This window comes from Eleutherodactylus coqui, chromosome 6 (genome assembly GCF_035609145.1).
Source record: "Eleutherodactylus coqui strain aEleCoq1 chromosome 6, aEleCoq1.hap1, whole genome shotgun sequence".
Classification (NCBI taxonomy): domain Eukaryota; kingdom Metazoa; phylum Chordata; class Amphibia; order Anura; family Eleutherodactylidae; genus Eleutherodactylus; species Eleutherodactylus coqui.
Window position 1 is genome coordinate 226,394,226 of NC_089842.1, and position 24,561 is coordinate 226,418,786.

The 24,561-nt window shown below is 47.5% G+C and overlaps 1 protein-coding gene across 6 annotated transcripts in view; it reads right to left on the minus strand.

Annotated features, from left to right (window-relative positions):
• LOC136633341 (class I histocompatibility antigen, F10 alpha chain-like) overlaps positions 1-24,561 on the minus strand; it is an 83,566-nt gene that overhangs the window by 8,979 nt on the left and 50,026 nt on the right. For all 6 annotated transcript variants that reach the window (XM_066609012.1, XM_066609010.1, XM_066609011.1 and 3 more), the window contains exons 2-4: positions 21,006-21,266; positions 11,593-11,871; positions 3,793-4,065 (exon numbers count right to left, since the gene is read on the minus strand). In XM_066609012.1, the coding sequence (XP_066465109.1) occupies positions 3,793-4,065; positions 11,593-11,871; positions 21,006-21,266 (813 nt within the window). The remainder of the gene's footprint in view (positions 1-3,792; positions 4,066-11,592; positions 11,872-21,005; positions 21,267-24,561) is intronic.

Consider the following 24,561-nt stretch of genomic DNA (forward strand, 5'->3'; position numbering starts at 1 on the left):
CCCCCCCCCCCCCCCAGGGTGCAGATCGCACACACGGGAAGAAATCGCAGCATGCTCCATTTCTCTGCGGATCCCGCAGGGACGGCTTCCACTGAAGTCCATGCGGCTGCCTGCAGCTATGACAGGACGTGCCGCGGATCTGCTGGAAAGCAGGAGATTAGAAAAAAACTGTGATATTCTCCCGACCGCAAAGAGGTACAAAACAAAACCACTGATCTCAATGGTTTTGGTTTCACTCGTGGGATTATTAGGTGTTAATACTATGTACCAGAAAGGTAGGGCAGGATGGGGTCCAGCTTCCCGGGGTTCGGGGTTCTCCCCCCCCCCCCACACTCGTGCGGTCTAGCGCGCAGTTTAAATAGTCCGGAAAAAACAACTTGTTCATGTGAAACTACGCTCTGCAGCTATGAGCGTATTAGTACGTTCGCCCATCTGTTCACGCCCTCAGTCAAGCCCTAGGACTGGCGGAGAATGCGGTACTTGTAGAGATGACGGAGGACGCTCCTGTGCAGCATGTCCTAATATGGTGTATAATACGCACATTATAGACTACAGGTGCGGAAAATACCCATGTTACATGCGTGTCTGCTGCATAATGCGTAGGAGGGCTGAAGACGACGGGCGCGATTTAGTCCCTCTATGAGGCCGTGAAATTCACAACAGCATAACGGGCCGAAATGAAACCATTGATTCCAATGGTTTTGGTTTCCATTGTGGGATTCTCAGACTCCTGTAAGGCTTGAGGGACAGTTAGGAGGGAAAGCCTCATGGGATCTGGGAGCTTTATGTACATGATGGATGGATGATATGTCACTCTCTATGGAGCCTCATGGGATCTGGGAGCTTTATGTACACGATGGATGGATGATATGTCACCTTCTATGGAGCCTCATGGGATCTGGGAGCTTTATGTACACGATGGATGGATGATATGTCACCTTCTATGGAGCCTCATGGGATCTGGGAGCTTTATGTACACGATGGATGGATGATATGTCACCTTCTATGGAGCCTCATGGGATCTGGGAGCTTTATGTACACGATGGATGGATGATATGTCACCTTCTATGGAGCCTCATGGGATCTGGGAGCTTTATGTACACGATGGATGGATGATATGTCACCTTCTATGGAGCCTCATGGGATCTGGGAGCTTTATGTACATGATGGATGGATGATATGTCACTTTCTATGGAGCCTCATGAGATCTGGGAGCTTTATGTACATGATGGAGGGATGATATGTCACCCTCTATGGAGCCCCATGGGATCTGGGAGCTTTATGTACATCATGGATGGATGATATGTCACCTTCTATGGAGCCTCATGGGATCTGGGAGCTTTATGTACATGATGGATGGATGATATGTCACCCTCTATGGAGCCTCATGGGATCTGGGAGCTTTATGTACATGATGGATGGATGATACGTCACCTTCTATGGAGCCTCATGGGATCTGGGAGCTTTATGTACACGATGGATGGATGATATGTCACCCTCTATGGAGCCTCATGGGATCTGGGAGCTTTATGTACATGATGGATGGATGATATGTCACTTTCTATGGAGCCTCATGGGATCTGGGAGCTTTATGTACATGATGGATGGATGATATGTCACCCTCTATGGAGCCTCATGGGATCTGGGAGCTTTATGTACATGATGGATGGATGATATGTCACGCTCTATGGAGCCTCATGGAATCTGGGAGCTTTATGTACATGATAGATGGATGATATGTCACTCTCTATGGAGCCTCATGGGATCTGGGAGCTTTATGTACATGATGGATGGATGATATGTCACTTTCTATGGAGCCTCATGAGATCTGGGAGCTTTATGTACATGATGGATGGATAATATGTCACCCTCTATGGAGCCTCATGGGATCTGGGAGCTTTATGTACACGATGGATGGATGATATGTCACCTTCTATGGAGCCTCATGGGATCTGGGAGCTTTATGTACATGATGGATGGATGATATGTCACCCTCTATGGAGCCTCATGGGATCTGGGAGCTTTATGTACATGATGGATGGATGATATGTCACTTTCTATGGAGCCTCATGGGATCTGGGAGCTTTATGTACATGATGGATGGATGATATGTCACCTTCTATGAAGGAGGTTTTCTGGTTAACTATGATATGTTACAAAGGTCATTACTGGGTCAGATGAGATGGCAGAGAGTGAGTTCTGCCCAGTGATGGACTGGTTGGCAGCAGCAGATGATTGGCTGAAGGAAAATGGCGGGAAATGCCTGTGGTTGTCGGGCAGAATCAGGTGACCTGACGGCGGCTGGTGATTGGTCCAGAGAAACAAGCCGAGAGGAGCAGCAGTGAGATATGGAGGTGCAGAGATGTGGGCCATCATCATCTGGAAAGGAAGCAGCATCCCGCCCTCCCTCCCTTAGGTTTGTCGCGGTGTAGTTAATGGGGTATGGTCGCCCGCATTAGGCGGGTGGGCAGGTAAACTTGGGGAGAGTTTGGTGGTGGTAAACTCGTGTCTGTAAGACAGAGTTTACACGAACTGTTATGGTTATTGATTGGTTATTAAACTTGGGTCTGTAAAACAGAGTTTACATGAACTGTTATGGTTATTATTGGTAACATTTCTCCCCAAATGTTTGTAACCCCGTTAATAAACACCGCGGCCTTCTTTATCCAATATTGGTGTCTGTGTCGGTTATTTATAAGAGTTTGGTAAGGTTTTAATAAAGCGTAAGATCCCATGTACTATTGCCCGGAGTCTGAAGAGTCCAAACAAAGAATCGGTTCATGCCCCAATACGCTCTGTAGCAGCAAGCGTATTAGTGCTTGTGCCCGCGTGTTTTTACCCTTCTATGCCATAGTACGAGAGTTTTAGAAGAACAGCAAGAAGATATTCCTACGCACGAGGAAAAAAAAAAAAGATCAGTTCTTCCTTCTCTCCTGCTGTTTTCCCATATGTAATAGTGCGATGTTTAAGCAGTAAAAAACAAAGAGGGGGGGGGGGGGGGTGTTCATCTCTACTTTTAAAAAGCCAGAACTTGTTTATTTTCCCATCAGCCATATGAGGTCTTACGTTTTACGTGGTGAACTGTAGTCTTTATTGGTACCATTTCTGAGTACATATAGTATATTTTATGTCCCTGTAGGGGATATGAACAATAATAGCTATGATCACTATGATAATACATTGCAATACTTCTGTACTGCCATGCCTTATCACTCACAATAGTGATCATAGGCCACGGCAGGCCCGGACACCAGTGTCTGGCGATGTAATCGTGGAGGGCCGATGACAAGACAGGGAGGGAGAGCTCCCTTGGTGAACACTTTACATGCTGCAGAGTGTACATTGATTGCGGCATGTAAGGGGTTAACAGCAGGGATCAGTGTTCTCATCAATCCCTGCTGTTGCTTCTGAGCCCGCGCTATTCACCACACACAAGTTTATGTCCTGTTGTGTTAACTACCACCCTGCCAGGGCGTAACCTTACATCTTATGGCATTAAGGGGTTAAGGGGAACCGGTCACCTCCAAACATCACCACAAACTTATGGTATCAGGGAAGGTGATGGGGAGCCGAGAGAAGTATATTTTGTACTCCGAAGCCCCCCCTTCCCCCCCATCATCACCTCCTGGAACATCATAACTTAGTTTATAGTTGTGTTCAGGGTCAACAGGTTCCCCTAATGAGATGCCAGCCATCAATAGATTACATAATTACATATCACAATACTGATCACTAATCATGACATATTCTATAGTCTACTCCCATCATCCACACCGCAAGGATGCAACTTACCCCACACAATGCTCAGCGGCGCCCCCAGGCTGCTGTGATCCACATAACAGGAGTAGCTGTCGCCCTCTTTGTGGATGACTTCTGCGCTGACCCTGATCTGATAGGTGCCGTCAGGATTGGGGAGGACATGTGTGGTGTGATATGAAGGAACGTCGTCCACCCCGTTCTTCATCCACTTCACATCCACATGCCTGGGATGGAAGCCGTACACCAGGCAATGAAGCGTCATGGCGTCATCTTCATCCCGAGCGGATACCTTCACCTGCGGAGGAACTGAGGGGGAAAGAGAAGAGAATGTAAGTGACCCCCTGCAGCGCAGATCTGATGTGTCTTCTCCTCCGTACAATCAGCCCCTCGTACTGTGTATAACACTCAGGACCCTCTATACTCATAAGAACGGGTCTCCGCCGCACAATCAGCCCCCCATACTGTGTATAACACTCAGGACCCCCTTCTACACCTTATATAAGAACAGGTCTCCTTTGTACAATTAGTAGAGCCCCCTGTACTGTGTATAACACCCAGAACCCCCTTCTACACCGCATATGAGAACAGGTCTCCTCCGTACAATCAGTAGAGCCCCCCGTACTGTGTATAACACTGATGACCCCCCTATACACCTCATAACAGGTCTCCTCCATACAATCAGCAGAGCCCCCCCATACTGTGTAACACTCAGGACCCCCTTTTACACCTCATAAGAACAGGTCTCCTCCGTACAATCAGCCCCCCGTACTGTGTATAACACTCAGGACCCCCTTCTACACCTTATCTAAGAACAGGTCTCCTCCGTACAATCAGCCCCCCGTACTGTGTATAACACTCAGGACCCCCTTCTACACCTTATCTAAGAACAGGTCTCCTCCGTACAATCAGCCCCCCGTACTGTGTATAACACTCAGGACCCCCTTCTACACCTTATATAAGAACAGGTCTCCTCCGTACAATCAGCCCCCTGTACTGTGTATAACACTGATGACCCCCTTCTATAACACATAACTGATCTCCTCCATACAATCAGCAGAGCCCCCAGTACTTTGTATAACACTCAGGACCCCCTTCTACACCTCATAAGAACAGGTCTCCTCTGTACAATCAGTATAGTCCCCCATACTGTGTGTTAGGCCGGCTTCACACGGCCGTCACGGGGACCCCCCACAGACTCCAGTACTTACCTCCGGATCAGGCGTCCTACGTCCCGCTTCGGCGCGCATGCGCAATAGAGCGCGTGACGCGCCGCAGCGTCATGTGACGCGCCGGCCGCGTTATATGACGCGGCTGGCGGTAGGCGGGAAAGCGGTTTCACGCTATCTTCCGCTGTGCTACATTGACTGCAATGGAAGCCGTCCGCGCATACACCTGCGGCAAATAGAGCATGCCGCGGGTGAGGACGGGTGATTTTACGGTGAGGAATTCCGCGGTGGAATTCTGCACCGTAAGCATTGTGCTATTAGGTTCAACAGAACCTAATAGCTGCGGGAAATCCGTCCGTGGGAAGGAGCCCTAACACTCAGTACCCCGTACTACACGTCATAAGAACAGGTATCCTTCATACAACCAGCCCCCCATACCCCCTTCTACACCTCATATAAGAGGTCTCTCCGTACAATCAGCAGGACTACGATTTAAGGAGTTTAACCCCTTACAAACTACACTGAATAGGGACAGCTGCACCTAATAGGGAGAGGACTCCATTGGTCACACCATCGGCAGCCCTCACTATGTGATCTCAGGGACATGATGAGCTGCTATGGCAGCCGGGGACCAAACTCACTTAAAGGGAATCGCCATGTTTTTACCCCTCTGAGGTGTCAGAGCGACACTAACAAACACATAGAATACCTATAACTGCTGGAAGAGGAAGGAAAATGATTTACTGGTTCTGGGCTACAATTGGCCAAGTCATCAAGGGGTTAAAATGCACTTAAGGCAACTGAGTTTTGTGCTAAATATAATTATATAAAAACCGACTTCAACAGGATGAGTCCTCGCAGCATGCTGCACTATTATCACAGAATTCAGCAACGGAGGTTCTGAACGACCCCAAGTGTGATCTCTGGTACTAGTGCCGTCCACGGCTGATAGCAGGGGGATCAGTGGGGGTCCCTTACACCGATCAGTAAGTGTGATCTCCAGTACTAGTGCCCTCCCCGGCTGATAGCAGGGGGATCAGTGGGGGTCCCTTACACCGATCAGTAAGTGTGATCTCCAGTACTAGTGCCATCCCCAGCTGATAGCAGGGGGATCAGTGGGGGTCCCCTACACCGATCAGTAAGTGTGATCTCTAGTACTAGTGCTGCCCCCGGCTGATAGCAGGGGGATCAGTGGGGGTCCCTTACACCGATCAGTAAGTGTGATCTCCGGTACCAGTGCTGCCCCCAGCTGATAGCAGGGGGATCAGTGGGGGTCCCTTACACCGATCAGTAAGTGTGATCTCTAGTACTAGTGCCATCCCCAGCTGATAGCAGGGGGATCAGTGGGGGTCCCTTACAACGATCAGTAAGTGTGATCTCCGGTACCAGTGCTGCCCCCAGCTGATAGCAGGGGGATCAGTGGGGGTCCCTTACACCGATCAGTAAGTGTGATCTCTAGTACTAGTGCCATCCCCAGCTGATAGCAGGGGGATCAGTGGGGGTCCCTTACACCGATCAGTAAGTGTGATCTCTGGTACGAGTGCCATCCCCAGCTGATAGCAGGGGGATCAGTGGGGGTCCCTTACACCGATCAGTAAGTGTGATCTCCGGTACTGGCTGATAGCAGGGTGATCAGTGGGGGTCCCTTACACCGATCAGTAAGTGTGATCTCCGGTACTAGTGCTTCCCCCGGCTGATAGCAGGGAGATCAGTTGGGGTCCCTTACACCGGTCAGTAAGAGTGATCTCTAGTACTAGTGCCGTCCCCGGCTGATAGCAGGGGGATCAGAGGGGGTCCCTTACACCGATCAGTAAGTGTGTTCTCTGGTACTAGTGCAGTCTCCGGCTGATAGCAGGGGGATCAGTGGGGGTCCCTTACACCGATCAGTAAGTGTGATCTCCAGTACTAGTGCTGCCCCCAGCTGATAGCAGGGGGATCAGTGGGGGTCCCTTACAACGATCAGTAAGTGTGATCTCCTGTACTAGTACTGCCCCCAGCTGATAGCAGGGGGATCAGTGGGGGTCCCTTACAACGATCAGTAAGTGTGATCTCCGGTACTGGCTGATAGCAGGGGGATCAGTGGGGGTCCCTTACACCGATCAGTAAGTGTGATCTCCGGTACTAGTGCCGTCCCCGGCTGATAGCAGGGGGATCAGTGGGGGTCCCTTACACCGATCAGTAAGTGTGATCTCCGGTACTAGTGCCGTCCCCGGCTGATAGCAGGGGGATCAGTGGGGGTCCCTTACACCGATCAGTAAGTGTGATCTCTGGTACTAGTGTCGTCCCCGGCTGATAGCAGGGGGATCAATGGGGGTCCCTTACACCGATCAATAAGTGTGATCTCCGGTACTGGCTGATAGCAGGGGGATCAGTGGGGGTCCCTTACACCGATCAGTAAGTGTGATCTCCAGTACTAGTGCTGCCCCCAGCTGATAGCATGGGGATCAGTGGGGGTCCCTTACAACGATCAGTAAGTGTGATCTCCAGTACTAGTGCTGCCCCCAGCTGATAGCAGGGGGATCAGTGGGGGTCCCTTACAACGATCAGTAAGTGTGATCTCTAGTACTAGTGCTGTCCCTAGCTGATAGCAGGGGGATCAGTGGGGGTCCCTTACACCGATCAGTAAGTGTGATCTCTGGTACTAGTGTCGTCCCCGGCTGATAGCAGGGGGATCAGTGGGGGTCCCTTACACCGATCAATAAGTGTGATCTCCGGTACTGGCTGATAGCAGGGTGATCAGTGGGGGTCCCTTACACCGATCAGTAAGTGTGATCTCCGGTACTAGTGTCGTCCCTGGCTGATAGCAGGGGGATCAGTGGGGGTCCCTTACACCGATCAGTAAGTGTGATCTCTGGTACCAGTGCTGTCACCAGCTGATAGCAGGGGGATCAGTAGGGGTCCCTTACACCGACCAGTGTGATCTCCGGTACTAGTGCCGTCCCCGGCTGATAGCAGGGGGATCAGTGGGGGTCCCTTACACCGATCAGTAAGTGTGATCTCCGGTACTAGTGCCGTCCCTGGCTGATAGCAGGGGGATCAGTGGGGGTCCCTTACACCGATCAGTAAGTGTGATCTCTGGTACTAGTGCCATCCCCAGCTGATAGCAGGGGGATCAGTGGGGGTCCCTTACACCGATCAGTAAGTGTGATCTCTAGTACTAGTGCCGTCCCTAGCTGATAGCAGGGGGATCAGTGGGGGTCCCTTACACCGATCAGTAAGTGTGATCTCTGGTACTAGTGTCGTTCCCAGCTGATAGCAGGGGGATCAGTGGGGGTCCCTTACACCGATCAGTAAGTGTGATCTCCAGTACTGGCTGATAGCAGGGTGATCAGTGGGGGTCCCTTACACCGATCAGTAAGTGTGATCTCCAGTACTAGTGCTGCCCCCAGCTGATAGCATGGGGATCAGTGGGGGTCCCTTACAACGATCAGTAAGTGTGATCTCCAGTACTAGTACTGCCCCCAGCTGATAGCAGGGGGATCAGTGGGGGTCCCTTACAACGATCAGTAAGTGTGATCTCCAGTACTAGTGCTGCCCCCAGCTGATAGCAGGGGGATAAGTGGGGGTCCCTTACAACGATCAGTAAGTGTGATCTCCGGTACTGGCTGATAGCAGGGGGATCAGTGGGGGTCCCTTACAACGATCAGTAAGTGTGATCTCCAGTACTAGTGCTGCCCCCAGCTGATAGCAGGGGGATCAGTGGGGGTCCCTTACACCGATCAGTAAGTGTGATCTCCGGTACTAGTGCGGTCGCCGGCTGATAGCAGGGGGATCAGTGGGGGTCCCTTACACCGATCAGTAAGTGTGATCTCCGGTACTAGTGCCGTCCCCGGCTGATAGCAGGGGGATCAGTGGGGGTCCCTTACACCGATCAGTAAGTGTGATCTCTGGTACTAGTGTCGTCCCCGGCTGATAGCAGGGGGATCAATGGGGGTCCCTTACACCGATCAGTAAGTGTGATCTCTGGTACTAGTGCTGTCACCAGCTGATAGCAGGGGGATCAGTGGGGGTCCCTTACACCGATCAATAAGTGTGATCTCCGGTACTGGCTGATAGCAGGGGGATCAGTGGGGGTCCTTTACACCGATCAGTAAGTGTGATCTCCAGTACTAGTGCTGCCCCCAGCTGATAGCAGGGGGATCAGTGGGGGTCCCTTACAACGATCAGTAAGTGTGATCTCCGGTACTAGTGCTGCCCCCGGCTGATAGCAGGGGGATCAGTGGGGGTCCCTTACAACGATCAGTAAGTGTGATCTCTAGTACTAGTGCTGTCCCTAGCTGATAGCAGGGGGATCAGTGGGGGTCCCTTACACCGATCAGTAAGTGTGATCTCTGGTACTAGTGCTGCCCCCGGCTGATAGCAGGGGGATCAGTGGGGGTCCCTTACACTGATCAGTAAGTGTGATCTCCGGTACTAGTGCCGTCACCGACTGATACGGTACCAGGGGGATCAGTGGGGCTTTCTTACACCGATCAGCAAGTGTAATCTCGGGTACTAGTGCTGCCCCCTGGTGGAGCGGATAGTGTTGGACTACACAGATTTAGAACATGATTGCGGGTCGGTTTGCCACCTAGCCAGTTTAGTCATGGCGCGCCGCTGCTGCTCACCTGTTCCTGGGGTTGCAGTCAGCCACCTGTTCATGCCCAATGCTGCACCTCTGACTCTGCTCGCTGCCGTCATCTGACCATAGGGCTCCCACATTCTCCCTCCCCATTTGTGAAGGGCCACCGTGCGCTCCTTAATCCCATCCCCCACCAATCACCAGCCATTCCCTGCTATATCTGATATCTTTCCCTCAGGGAGGATACTGAAGCAATCGCTCTCCTACTATCACTTGTGATGGAGCCCCCATTTGTGTATATTCGGGCTCTTGCCTGACTCTGACTTATGGTTTGCTGCCAGTCCTGATCTTCAGCCGGGACCTCGTTAATGAACCTGCCTGACTGTAGCCTGTATTACTGGAAGACTCCTGGTCAGACCATCCGGTCCCGCGCCTCGGCCCAGCGCAGCGTCAGCAGCCACACTACCAGGAGGATCTGGATGAGTGATGGTGTGGGGACCCGCAGCGAGGACCGTATACAGATGGCAGCCTTACTGGGGCGTCAGTTCACCTTTTTGCCTTGGGGAGGAGATAAGCCAGAATGTGTCCCGGTCTTCAGCCTACATCAGTTCGGCCGCTCTCACACACCGTTGGGAAAACGCTGTGTTTTAAAGCGGTGTTGTACCTCGCCTTTGAACACATTATACAGCGTTCTTTAACGCACCCCGTCATTCAGATGGGTGATGAGATACGTAAAGAAGCGCTAAAACGCATAATAGAGCAGATGGCGCCCGAAAATCATGGCATTTTTAACACTAGTCTGCGAGGCCCCACTGAAGTCTGAAACGCCACGGTAAACGCCGTAAAGAGTATTATGTGTGAGAGCGGCCTTACAGTAAGAGAGCTGGGGGCTGTTCTGTATGTCACATACTGCACCACCAGATGGCGCTGTGCTAGTCTGCCTGTATTATATACTGAGTGTGTGGGGGGTCTGGACTGTAATATCCCTTTATAATAAATTACCAACAGCAGCTCTGTATCTGAGCCATGAATTGCGCATATGCACAGCGTATCGTCGGCACGGAATGGCATCAGAAAGTAGGACAACACCGCCCCGATAGTCATTCTTATTTTCTCTCGTCTCCTATGAAGTCACAAGCAATTCGTCGCTCCTACGCAATGTTAATAGCGTACCGGCTGCGGGTCGCACGCATCCATAGACATCAATGGAGGCCGTCCGCAAGGAATACTTACTAAAATACAGCATGCTGCGATTTTTCTCCCGCTTGCGTAATATGTAATTTGTATCCGCGGATGTGAGGGAAACTTTGGAAATATATGACTTTCAAAAGCTTGTGTTTTACCGCGGATCATCCACACGGACGACTATTGCGGGATCCGCAATTCAAATCTGGTGGTGTGAGACCGGCCTAACAGGCCATGTATACTGTATACCGCACGGCCGAAACAAAACCCAAACAAGAAATGGTGGAATTCATGTCCCCCCCCCCCTATTTCTCTCCTACTCCAAAAAAAAAAAAAAAAGGATGCAGGGGTTTTCCACGAAACTACTACTGATGACGAGTCCTCGGGATAGTTCATGAATAGTTGACCGGTCAGGGCCCGCTGACGGCGGTGCTACATTTTGGAGGTGGAGTTTAAGCCGCTGTTCTGCCCCCGTTTGGTGGCCGGCGCTTGTAACTGCAGATGTAGCCCACATGGATATAAAAAGGACCCCAGCCTGCAGTTACAAGTGCCAGCCACTACACAGGGGTTGGAGCAGCAGCTTCCGTTCGTCCCCAGTGCATGCCGATGCTGTTAGCGGGTGCCGGGTCATTGGGCCTCCATTGACCAATCCTGAGGACAGCTCATCAATGGTATTTTGGTGAAAACCCCTGTAATAAGTTATATATTACATTATAATGTATACAAAATGGTGCCGTTACAGAAAAGTACAACTCATTTTGCTAAAACAAAGTCCTCGTCCGGCTGCGTCCGCCGGCGGCTCTTGGAAGGTGGGAATAAACAACCTCTGACTGTACTGACGCTGATAACCCGCTGTGTAGACGGATGTGCGATGGCCGGAGCTCCACACACATATATGTGACACGTGATGATGAGCCTCACCTCTCCTCTCCAGATCTTCTCTCCCGTTCTCCACGTAGGTCTTCAGCCAGTCTATACAGACATTCTCCAGATAATTCCTGTTTCTCTCCCCCACTTGTACTTCCGGACTGTTCCATCTCTGTGTGCTGATCTGCGCTTGGCTCATGGTGGCGATGTATGTCCAGGTCCGTGTGTCCAGAGCTATGAACTCCTCTCCATCATATCCTTCCTGCATGTATCCTGTGATGCGGCCGTCATCATCCAGCTGACAGCCGACCATCCACTGGTAGGAATGGAAACCTGCAGACATCACAGGACACGTTACACAGAACACGTATGTACAGCTTATATGTGCAGTGTATGCATATGACATGTTCTATACAGGGTGTGTGACACATGCTCTATATATTATATACACAGAACACTCACATGTTCTATATACAGTCTATAACACGGCTTACTAACACTTGTGTGTGAACTACAATCCCCAGCATGCCCCCCCATCTACCAGTTGTAGTTCAGTGGGCTGCAACACAGTAGAGACAAGGGGCGGGGCTTCTCCACGGGGGGGGGGGGGGGGGGGCGCATCACAGCAACAGGTATAGAAGACGCTGGTGATTGGACATCAGTGTGGGCGGTACAGATTATGTCACAGAGCTGTATACACAGATAGAGCGCACATATTTATAGCGCACAGGGAGCGATGTAACAGAACAGAAAACAATGAAAAAAAAAGCCAGAATTGCTATTTTTTGTTCATCTGCCTCTAAAAGAATGCAATTACAGTTATAAAATCACCTTATATACCCCAAAATGGTACTAATAGAAACTACAGCTCATCCCGCAAAAAGCAGACCGCACGCGGCTCTGGTGGCAGCAGAATAAACCTCTCCCAGGTTTGCGGACGCCGCGACGCAATACAAGAATTATTCTTTAATAGTCTGTAGTGGGAGATCCTATAAATGTGGCAGCGCCGGAACCGTGATGTTCTGCGGTATAAAGACAACGGTCACTTGTACTCCGCAGTGATGTCATTCTGTTTTTTTTTTGCCATCTACTTCTCCCCCCAAAAAACAAATGTAAGTCTATATTCCCACGGGGCGAGCCGATACGGGGCAGGGAGACTCCTGATATCGCACTTGTCAGCGTGTATCGCATCCGCGGATGTGAGGAGGTCATCATGTAGAAACGCCTCGCATCACATCGCACTCCTGTGTACCTCACACCGCAGGCGATGTGTATGACAGTCCCATTGAAGACAGCGAGCGATGCGTTCGAGGGACGCAGGGAAAAAAAAAAAATAATAATCAAATCGCTCCTGTGTATGACTCAAAAGAAGGGAGTCCATTTTTGTGCGAATTGTATTTGTTTTGCAAGGCACAAAACAAGCGTGAGATTCAGACTCGTATGAATGTAGCCTAAACATTAAGGAACCATATGTATCCCGAAGTGGGGCCATTAAAAAGGACAACTCCTCCCACAAAAACAACAAGGCCGCGTACGGCGATTTATTTTTTTGGTTCATTTAGCAAAAAAAAAGTAACAAGATAAAGATTAAAACTGAGAACCGTTCATAAAAGTACAAAAAAACCTAAATATATTTTTGACAAATCCCCACCATATTTCCAGGGTCCCCTAGGGCTCTTTGCATATTTTACTTAACTTATTACGCACACAAGGCATACACAATTGCATGTGCAAAAAAATCCTCCCCAGAACTTCCAGCCGTTGCGATGGCCAATTAGTTCAAGATGTGTTCTTTTTTGCGCTACTGAAACACGCAGAACAATGGCGCGCTCGTGAACGAACCGGTTGAAATCAATGGATTCTATTTTCTGCATATCAAGCATGCAAACTTAATACACAAACATGCCTGCGTGAATCCGGCATTAGAATATCATCACATGACTGCCGGTGATTTACCAATTGCCGGGCTGAAGCTGCAAGTCTACATAGAGTCGCACAATTAGCGCCCAGTGTCAGCGCCGCTCGTGTAATCGCGTCCATACGGCTCCTGCTCAGCACTTACAGAAATCCCCAGAGTTCCTTTTCCTTGGCTGAGCGGATCTTGTAGGTTCGGGCCGCACAGCGATGTGTCGCAGGTAACCTCTTCTAATGATTGCCGATGCGGTTACATTATGACTGGCGACCCAGCAGCTGCGGAACATCACAGGAACGATTACCGCGGCGCCGACCTGTGGGGCATCTTACATCCGACAGGTCGTCCCGTGTGAAAGTACCGCAAGTTATTCGTGACAGCAGCTGTCCTGTGATGGATGTCTAACACACAGACTGAAGCAGCCGCGCGTCTCGTATCGCCGTGTAGCCCTGGTCTTATGCAGTCTAAGGCCTCATGAAGATGCTCAGTTGTTGGCAGCACAATGTCATGTAAAGGGTTAGACTGTTTACAGTTATTTCACTCCGTCCGGCCGCTGCCTGCGGCTCCTTCAGACGGACGGATCTGCAATCCGGAGGAAAGAGAACCCATTGATTTCTAGGTTTGCATTCCTATTTTCACTTTTTGCACATGCAGAAACAAGTAGGACCTGCTGTACAGTACGCTGCGCAATTTTGTGGAAAATCTGGACCTCAAATCACGGTGGGGTCGGGTGATGCGGACATGTGAACAGCCACTGAGTGCAGAAAGGGCAGCACTGTGCGCCGATATAAACTTATCTCATTCACCGCGCAAATATATATTGAGTGTATTTGCATATCCGCTCATCTGAAGAAGCCTTAATCACGTATTTACACGGGCGAGTGTGATATCGGTCCGAGACACTTGTAATATCGCACTTGTAATCCTTTGGTTTTGCCTGCGAGTGCGACGCGTTTCGCTACTCATACGATTTTCACACATTGTTTTAATTCACATAAAGTTTCAAAAGGAAAAATGTTAAAATCCTCTCGCATGAAAATGGCGTCACATATTAGTGATGTCACCCCAAATAGGACATGCCGCGATATTTCCATCTACTATAGGGGCGAGCGAAGAAAATCACTTGTGTAAGTTAACCATTGACATCCGTGGGTTATTTTCGATATGGGCAGAACTGACATGGGAAGATCAGTGGTGCAGATACACCATATCCACCTCCTCCTGTAGGATCCGCTCCTCAGTAACAGCAACAAGCGGCACGAACTGCGCCATTGTGAAGAAAAATGACTCATGCAAAGACTCCTTGACATGAGCATCACAGCACACACACAGCTCTGCTACATGACATGCGTGTGACAAACATAACTGTGCCACAGTACATGCACATGTTACAAACTCAGCTCTGCTACATGACATGCACCTGACAGACATGACATGCGCATGTTAAAAATACAGCTCTGCTACATTATATGTGCGTGACAGACACAGCTGTGCCACAGTACATGCGCATGTTAGAAACTCAGCTCTGCTACATGACACGCGTGGCACAAACACAGCTGTGCTAGATGACATACATCCATGCTAACTATACACATTATACACACAGACATCAGACAAACAGCCACTCGCAGCTCTACTAAATTTGTACTGACTGCACAAGATACACACAGCTCTTGGATACAGCGATAAGCCCCTGGTCATGTGATCCCTGACTCCACCAACAAGGTGATCACATGATGGTAGTTTGTTAGCTTATTCAGTATACAGCACTACCAAACACCAGAATGGCTCCTCCCACAGCAGCCCACCAGCTCTCTGGTGGCGGTAGGTCGGTGTCTCCTGTCAGGACCGCTGAGTTGTGTCTGACATAACGGCTTAGTTGTATTCTCAGTGTGTTAGGACCTGCGATGATGTCACCATGGGGCGGAGCTATGACACAGTCAGGGCACAGAGCATGAGAATCACTCACTCACATACTTACAAACCAACGAACAAGTGGTTGATAGTAGCTTGACTAGTAATTATTAGGAAATTATAGTACCAGTGTTTCTGGTGGCGCAATACACCACACAGCTGTGCTACATGGTACATCCATTATGACAGACACACACACACACCCCTACTACATCTATCCTGATTCTCACACACAGCTCCGCAACATCCATCCTGACCTCGCACATTACAAACACCTCTGCTACATCCATCCCGATTCCCACACATTTCAGACACAGCACATCACACACACAGCTCTACTACATGCATCCTGATTCACACATACAGATGTGTTACATCCATGCTGATTTTCAGAGATCACCAGCTCAGCAGACTCCTGGATACAGTGATCAGCCCCTGGTCATGTGATCCCCGTCATCACAGGTCTTAGTGGCCGCTGTCAGCTTTTCCAGCATACAGTACTTTCTACGAAACTGCACAATGGCTCCTCCCACAGAAGTGATGTCACCGCAGGCCCTTCAGCCCACTGGATCTCTGTGGTGAAAGTAGGTGGGTGTCTTCTGTCAGGACTGCGGAGTTGTGTCTGAGACAATACCTCGCTTAGTTGTATTCTCATTTTGTTCTTCCGTCAGTCAGGCTCTGTGTTTTATATATGTTATAGGACCTGTGGTGACGTCACCAGGGGCGGAGCATGAGAAGCACCCACAAACATACATAAATACTAACGGACAAGTGGTTGTTAGTGGTTTGACAGTGTGTGGTGTACATTGTGTGTATATACAGTACAGTGTGTATAGAGTACAGTGTATATATAGTGTGCATACAGTACAGTGTGCATTGTGTATGTACAATAATTATGTAATGTGTATATAAAGTGTGTATATACGGTGTATATACAGTGCAGTGTGTATTGTGTATGTACAGTACAGTGTATATATAGTGTGTATACAGTGCAGTGTATATATAGTAGTGTGAATTGTATACAGTGTGTATATAGACAGTGCAATGTATATATAGTGTGTATATACAGTGCAGTGTGTATTGTGTGTGTATATAGTGTTTATACAGTACAGTGTATATAGTAGTGTATTGCATATATAGTGTGTATATACAGTACAGTGTGTTGTGTATATAGAGTGTGTATGTACAGTGGGTACAATATATTCATGTGTGTTACAGTGCAGTGTGTATTGGGTATATACAGTAGTGTATATAGCAGGGGTGGGCAATTAATTTTCCCATGGGGCCACATGAGAAATTGGAATGGTTTTAGAGGGCCAGACCAACATACGAAGGCTCCATGCACATTGCCTTAATGGGGCCGTATTCCAGCCGCCCGATTTGCGGCCAGAATACGGCCGCCATTGAAAATGAATGGCGCTGTAATACGGCGCGGTGAACACCCGATGTTTCACCCCGTTTTACGGCGCGGCCCCCGTGTCTGCCAATGGAGAGGGGAGCGGTAAGGAGCACTCCCATCTCCACTCAGAAGTTACAGTGGCATCACTTAGGGCTCATGTCCACGGGCAAAATGAGATTTAAAATCCGCAGCGGATCTCCCGCGCGCGGATCCGCACCCCATAGGGATGCATTGACCACCCGCGGGTAGATAAATACCCGCGGATCGTCAATAAAAGGGATTTTAAAAAAAATGGAGCATGAAAAAATCTGGACCATGCTCCATTTTCGTGCGGGTCTCCCGCGGGGTCGGCTCCCGCGGGCTTCTATTGAAGCCTATGGAAGCCGTCCGGATCCGCGGGAGACCTAAAATAGGAATTTCAAGGATTTACTCACCCGCAGCGGGCCGCGAAGCTCTTCTCTTCCTCACGGCCGCATCTCCCTTGCTTCGGCTCGGCGGATGTGCCCGGCGCATGCGCGCGGCACGTCGACGACGTGCCGGCGACGTGCCGCCGGCGTAAGGAATTCATCCGCCGGCCGAAAAAGAAGATCCGGCCGTGAGGAAGAGCAGAGCTTCGCCGCCCGCTACGGGTAGGTAAATTCCTTTTTATTGTTATTTTCAGCGCTCACGTCCGCGGGGCAGGAGGGACCCGCTGCAGATTCTACATGTAGAATCCGTAGCGGGCCCGATTTTCCCCGTGGACATGAGCCCTTAGTTTCGCTGCTTCCCGTTGCTGACACCGGACTCATTGGTGAGTCACCAGGACACTCTTTGCGGGCCGGTCCGAGCTATTCAGCGGGCCGGATGTGGCCCGCGGGCCGTGCTTTGCCCAGGTCTGGTATATAGTGTGTATATACAGTACAGTGTGTATAATGTGCATATATAGAGTACAGTGTGTGTATATAGTAGTGTGCAATATATATATATATATATATATATATATATATGTGTGTGTGTGTGTGTGTGTGTCTCTGTGTATATACAGTACAGTGTGTTGTGTATATACAGTGGGTATAATATAGTAGTGCATGTTACAGTGCAGTGTGTATTGGGTATATACAGTAGTGTATTGTGTATATGGTGTGTATGTACAGTAATATATATATATATATTTATATAGTGTATATACAGTACAGTGTAGAATGTGTATATACAGTGCAGTGTGTATCGTGTATATATACACAGTACAGTGTGTATAGATAGTAGCGTGTATAGTGTATATAGAGTGTGTAAATACACAGTGCAGTGTATATATTGTGTGATTTTATATAATGCTGAGTGTATATACTGTGCAGTGTGTATATAGTGTGTATACCGTGAAGTGTGTATTCTGTATATAATGTGTATACAGTATAGTGTATACATAGTAGTGTGTATTGTGTATATAAACAGTGCAGTGTATAGTGTGTATATACACTACAGGGTGCATTGTGTATATATAGTGTATATACAGTGTATTTTGTACATTGTGTGTATATACAGTACAGTGTGTATAGAGTACAGTGTATATATAGTGTGTATACAGTACAGTGTGCATTGTGTATGTACAATAGTTATGTACTGTGTATATAAAGTGTGTATATACAGTGCATATAGGGTGTATATACAGTGCAGTGTGTATTATGTATGTACAGTGTATATAGTGTGTATACAGTGCAGTGTATATTATGTATATATGAGCGTGTATATATGGTACAGTGTGTATTGTGTATGTACAGTACAGTGTATATATAGTGTGTATACAGTGCAGTGTGTATATATATAGTAGTGTGAATTGTATATATAGTGTGTATATAGACAGTGCAGTGTATATATAGTGTGTATATACAGTGCAGTGTGTATTGTGTGTATATAGTGTTTATACAGTACAGTGTGTGTATTGTGTACAGTGTATATAGTAGTGTATTGCATATATAGTGTGTATATACAGTACAGCGTGTTGTGTATATAGAGTGTGTATGTACAGTGGGTACAATATATTTATGTGTGTTACAGTCCAGTGTGTATTGGGTATATACAGTAGTGTATATAGTGTGTATATACAGTAGAGTGTGTGTATATAGTAGTGTGTTTTATATATGTGTGTGTGTATATACAGTACAGTGTGTTGTGTATATAGAGTATATACAGTGGGTATAATATATTAGTGCGTGTTACAGTGCATTGTGTATTGGGTATATGGTGTGTTTATACAGTACAGTGTGTATACATAGAGTACAGTGTGTATATAGTAGTGTATTGTATATATAGTGTGCATATATAGATATATATCTCATGTGTTACAGTGCAGTGTGTATTGGGTATATACAGTAGTGTATTGTGTATATGGTGTGTATGTACAGTCATATATATATTTATATAGTGTATATACAGTACAGTGTAGAATGTGTATATACAGTGCAGTGTGTATCGTGTATATATACACAGTACAGTGTGTATAGATAGTAGCGTGTATAGTGTATATGTAGTGTGTAAATACACAGTGCAGTGTATATATTGTGTGATTTTATATAATGTTGTGTGTGTATATACTGTGCAGTGTGTATATAGTGTGTATACCGTGAAGTGTGTATTCTGTATATAATGTGTATACAGTATAGTGTATATATAGTAGTGTGTATTGTGTATATAAACAGTGCAGTGTATAGTGTGTATATACACTACAGGGTGCATTGTGTATATATAGTGTATATACAGTGTATTTTGTATATAGTGTGTATATACAGTACAGTGTGTATTATGCATATGTACAGTGTGTATTTACAGTACAGTGTGTATTGTGTATATATACAGTCTGTATATACAGTGCAGTGTATATATAGTGTATATGCAGTACAGTGTATATACAGTTGGTGTGTATATGCAGTGTGTATAGTGTATATTAGTGTGTATATACAGTACAGTGTGTCTTGTCTGTTTGCACAATGTGTATATATAGTGTATATACAGTGCAATGTGTATATAGTGTATGTGTAAGGTCTTAATCAGACGGGCGTTTTTTCGCGCAATTTGCGGATCGCATGACGGATGCGCATCCGCAAATCGCGTGACCGGTGCGCACAAGTCGCCCGCAAATCGCCCGAAAATCTGCTCCTAGCCGCGTTTCATTAGAAACGGGCCGGAGCTGTCCAGCGCATTGCATTCAATGGAGACGGCAATAGAGCCGTCTCCATTGAAAGCAATGCGCTGCGGGCAAGCCCGGGATGAATTGTCGGGAAGGGCTTAAATATATAAGCCCTTCCCTGCAAATCATCCTAAAATGTGTTAAAATAAAAAATATATATGTACTCACCTTCTCCCGGCAGCCGGAGCTCCGCGCGGCCGTCCTGCAGTGGGTGTGAGTCAGACCTGTCCCCTGATTGGCTCAGCGCTGAGCCAATCAGAGGCATGTCTCACTCACACCCATTCATGAATTCATGAATGGATGTGAGTCAGACCTGCCCCTGATTGGCTCAGCGCTGAGAGGCAGCAGTCACTCACCCATTCATGAATGGGTGTGTGAGTGAAACCTGCCTCTGATTGGTCAGGGCTGTGACCAATCAGAGGCAGATCATTCAGCAGGCGGGGATTTTAAAGCCCCGCCGGCTGAATAGTGCCGAGAAGCAGTTCAGGAGAACTGACAGCGGCCGCGGCTGGACTCCGGTTGCAGCGGAAAGGTGAGTATACAATTTTTTTTTATTTGAACACATTTTAGGATGAATTGCAGGGAAGGGCTTATATATTTAACCCCTTCCCGACAATTCACCCCGCGCACGCCGGCAGCCCATTGCTTTTAATGGAGACGGCTGTATTGCCGGCTCCATTGAATTCAATGGGCAAACATCGTTCTTCTCTGTCACAGCTGTTACAGCTGTGGCAGAGAAGAATGATTTGTCTTCTATATGTTCTCAATGGGGTCGGCGCTGCTGCCGCCGGCCCCATTGAGCGCATATAGAGAAGAGAACAGGAATCGCAAATCGCAGATAGGTGCGATCTGCGATTTTTTGTTCTATAATTTATCGGACGAGCGCATAAAAAGCGCTCATGTGTCCGATACCATTGCAAAGCAATGGTTTTATAAAATCGCCGGACGCATGCGCAATTCGCGGCTAAAAACGCCCGTCTGACTAAGGCCTTAGTGTGTATATACAGTAGTGTGTATATACAGTGTATATAGTATGTAGTGCAGTGTATAGCAGTATATACAGTATATCTGTCTCTCACCTCCGCTCTGGTTGAAGCGCTCCATCACTATCTTCACATCATGTCTGAATACAGCCTCATTTCCTCTACCTCTTTGTGTATTTCTCTCCCAGTAGTCGTCTCCCAGCTTCTTCATCCACTCCACGCTCGGTCGGTATTTTCTGCTGTCTGAGTTATAATTCGCAATCTCCCGATCATCCACGTATCCAACGGAAGAGTATTCAGGTATCCCGAACCCCGGAGCCGAGACCGCCGTGTAATAGTAGCGCAGAGAGTGACTGTCTGATAGAGATACAGAGTGTTACATATCACACATGTACTGCAATCACAGGAAGAGACATCATGTATATACAGCGTGTAGGTGACGGGGTCTCTGTCATATATGCATGTACAGCATGTAGTTGGCAGGGTCTCAGTCGTATCATTAGCGTGTAAGTGACAGGGTCTTGATGTATGTATATACAGTGTGTAGGTGACAGGATCTCAGTCATGTATGTATGCATAGTGTGTATGTATGTATAGCGTGTAGGTAACAGGGGCTCAGTCATGTATGTATGCATAGTGTGTATGTATGTATAGTGTGTAGGTAACAGGGGCTCTGTCATGTATGTATGCATAGTGTGTATGTATGTATGTATAGCGTGTAGGTAACAGGGGCTCAGTCATGTATGTATGCATAGTGTGTATGTATGTATAGTGTGTAGGTAACAGGGGCTCTGTCATGTATGTATGCATAGCGTGTAGGTAACAGGGGCTCAGTCATGTATGTATGCATAGTGTGTATGTATGTATAGCGTGTAGGTAACAGGGGCTCAGTCATGTATGTATGCATAGTGTGTATGTATGTATGCATAGCGTGTAAGTAACAGGGGCTCAGTCATGTATGTATGCATAGTGTGTATGTATGTATAGTGTGTAGGTAACAGGGGCTCTGTCATGTATGTATGCATAGCGTGTAGGTAACAGGGGCTCAGTCATGTATGTATGCATAGTGTGTATGTATGTATAGCGTGTAGGTAACAGGGGCTCAGTCATGTATGTATGCATAGTGTGTATGTATGTATAGTGTGTAGGTAACAGGGGCTCTGTCATGTATGTATGCATAGTGTGTATGTATGTATGTATAGCGTGTAGGTAACAGGGGCTCAGTCATGTATGTATACATAGCGTGTAGGTAAGAGGGGCTCAGTCATGTATGTATGCATAGTGTGTATGTATATATAGTGCGAAGGTAACAGGGGCTCTGTCATGTATGTATGCATAGCGTGTAGGTAACAGGGGCTCAGTCATGTATGTATGCATAGTGTGTATGTATGTATAGTGTGTAGGTAACGGGCTCAGTCATGTATGGATGCATAGTGTGTATGTATGTATGCATAGCGTGTAGGTAACAGGGGCTCAGTCTTGATGTATGCATAGTGTGTATGTATAGCGTGTAGGTAACAGGGGCTCGGTCATGTATGTATGCATAGTGTGTAGGTAACAGGGGCTCATTCATGTATGTACGCATAGTGTGTATGTATGTATAGCGTGAAGGTAACAGGGGCTCAGTCATGTATGTATGCATAGTGTGTATGTATGTATAGCGTGTCGGTAACAGGGGCTCAGTCATGTATGTATGCATAGTGTGTATGTATGTATAGTGTGTAGCTAACAGGGGCTCAGTCATGTATGTATGCATAGTGTGTATGTATGTATAGCGTGTAGGTAACAGGGGCTCAGTCATGTATGTATGCATAGTGTGTATGTATGTATGTATAGTGTGTAGGTAACAGGGGCTCAGTCATGTATGTATGTATAGCGTGTAGGTAACAGGGGTTCAGTCATGTATGTATGCATAGTGTGTATGTATGTATAGTGTGTAGGTAACAGGGGCTCAGTCATGTATGTATGTATAGTGCGTAGGTAACAGGGGCTCAGTCATGTATGTATGTATAGTGTGTAGGTAACAGGGGCTCAGTCATTTATGTATGTATAGTGTGTAGGTAACAGGGGCTCAGTCATGTATGTATGTATAGCGTGTAGGTAACAGGGGCTCAGTCATGTTTGTATGCATAGCGTGTAGGTAACAGAGGCTCAGTCATGTATGTATGTATAGTGTGTAGGTAACAGGGGCTCAGTCATGTATGTACAGCGTATAGGTGACAGGGTCTCGGGTGTGTATATGAGATGCAGCAGTTATTACATGATGTGATCTTCTCCGTGTTGTATGTTATGATGTTCTCGTCTCTCACTGCGCTGCCAGGAAGAACTACAAGGGGAACTCTGTATGTGATATAATGTGCGCTCCACAGTCCCTGATAGTATTATATAATCAGTGACTACAGTAGGAGATAGTGTTATAGGCCTCAGATGCTGCAGAACCTCATTTTGAACAGAATGTAGGAGCTTAATGTCAATCACTTTGTTATAAGAGTATTACCATCATAAACATTTATGGCGCTTCCACAGGACGGGCGCAGCGCCCACCTCTGGGAGCCTCACCTATGGCAGCTGCAGGAATTGCCTAATAAGTAACACCCCATCATGAATCTATGGTGTGGGGGGAGGATGAGACACGTGTAGGATTTACAAGCAGCCTCTGTTTGCTTCATCAGAAAGCTGTTCTGCAGCAGCTGTGTCTGTATTGTACAATGTAGGTCTATGAATTCTATGAAGGGTGTGAGATGGTAGAGCCAAGTGATGGAGAAGATGGGAGGGGTGGGGCGAGGCTGTAGGAGGGTGTGCAGTCTGTGCGGGTGAGATGTGTGTGTGTTGGACTTGGTGTGCGGATGAGAGTTATCATCAGTGTTATGATACATGACGTTACACAGCAGCAAATATGGCCCACGTGGTATAATTGGCGCAGCTCGCTAGATACATTTCTTCCCTCACACAACCTCATGGCTGATGTACAAACACACCAACAACTCGCACCAAAAACTGACAAACGTTTTTAATACATTTAGCAGATTGTATGATTCTTAGCTGCTCCCCTACATAATATGTTCTGTATCACATAATAAGTTTGGCACGCATCGTGTACTCCATTATTTTGTCTCCCTTTCCACAGATAAGTGATATAACGGATCCCCTCCATACTCCCCAGAATACACCACAGATAAGGGATATAATAACTGATCCCCCGCATACTGACCAGAATACACTGCAGATAAGGGATATAATAACTGATCCCCTCCATACTGACCAGAATACACCACAGATAAGGGATATAATAACTGATCCCCCCATACTGACCAGAATACACTGCAGATAAGGGATATAATAACTGATCCCCTCCATACTCCCCAGAATACACCACAGATAAGGGATATAATAACTGATCCCCCCATACTGACCAGAATACACTGCAGATAAGGGATATAATAACTGATCCCCTCCATACTGACCAGAATACACTGCAGATAAGTGATATAATAACTGATCCCCTCCATACTGACCAGAATACACCGCAGATAAGTGATATAACTGATCCCCTCCATACTCCCCAGAATACACTGCAGATAAGGGATATAATAACTGATCCCCTTCATACTGACCAGAATACACCACAGATAAGGGATGTAATAACTGATCC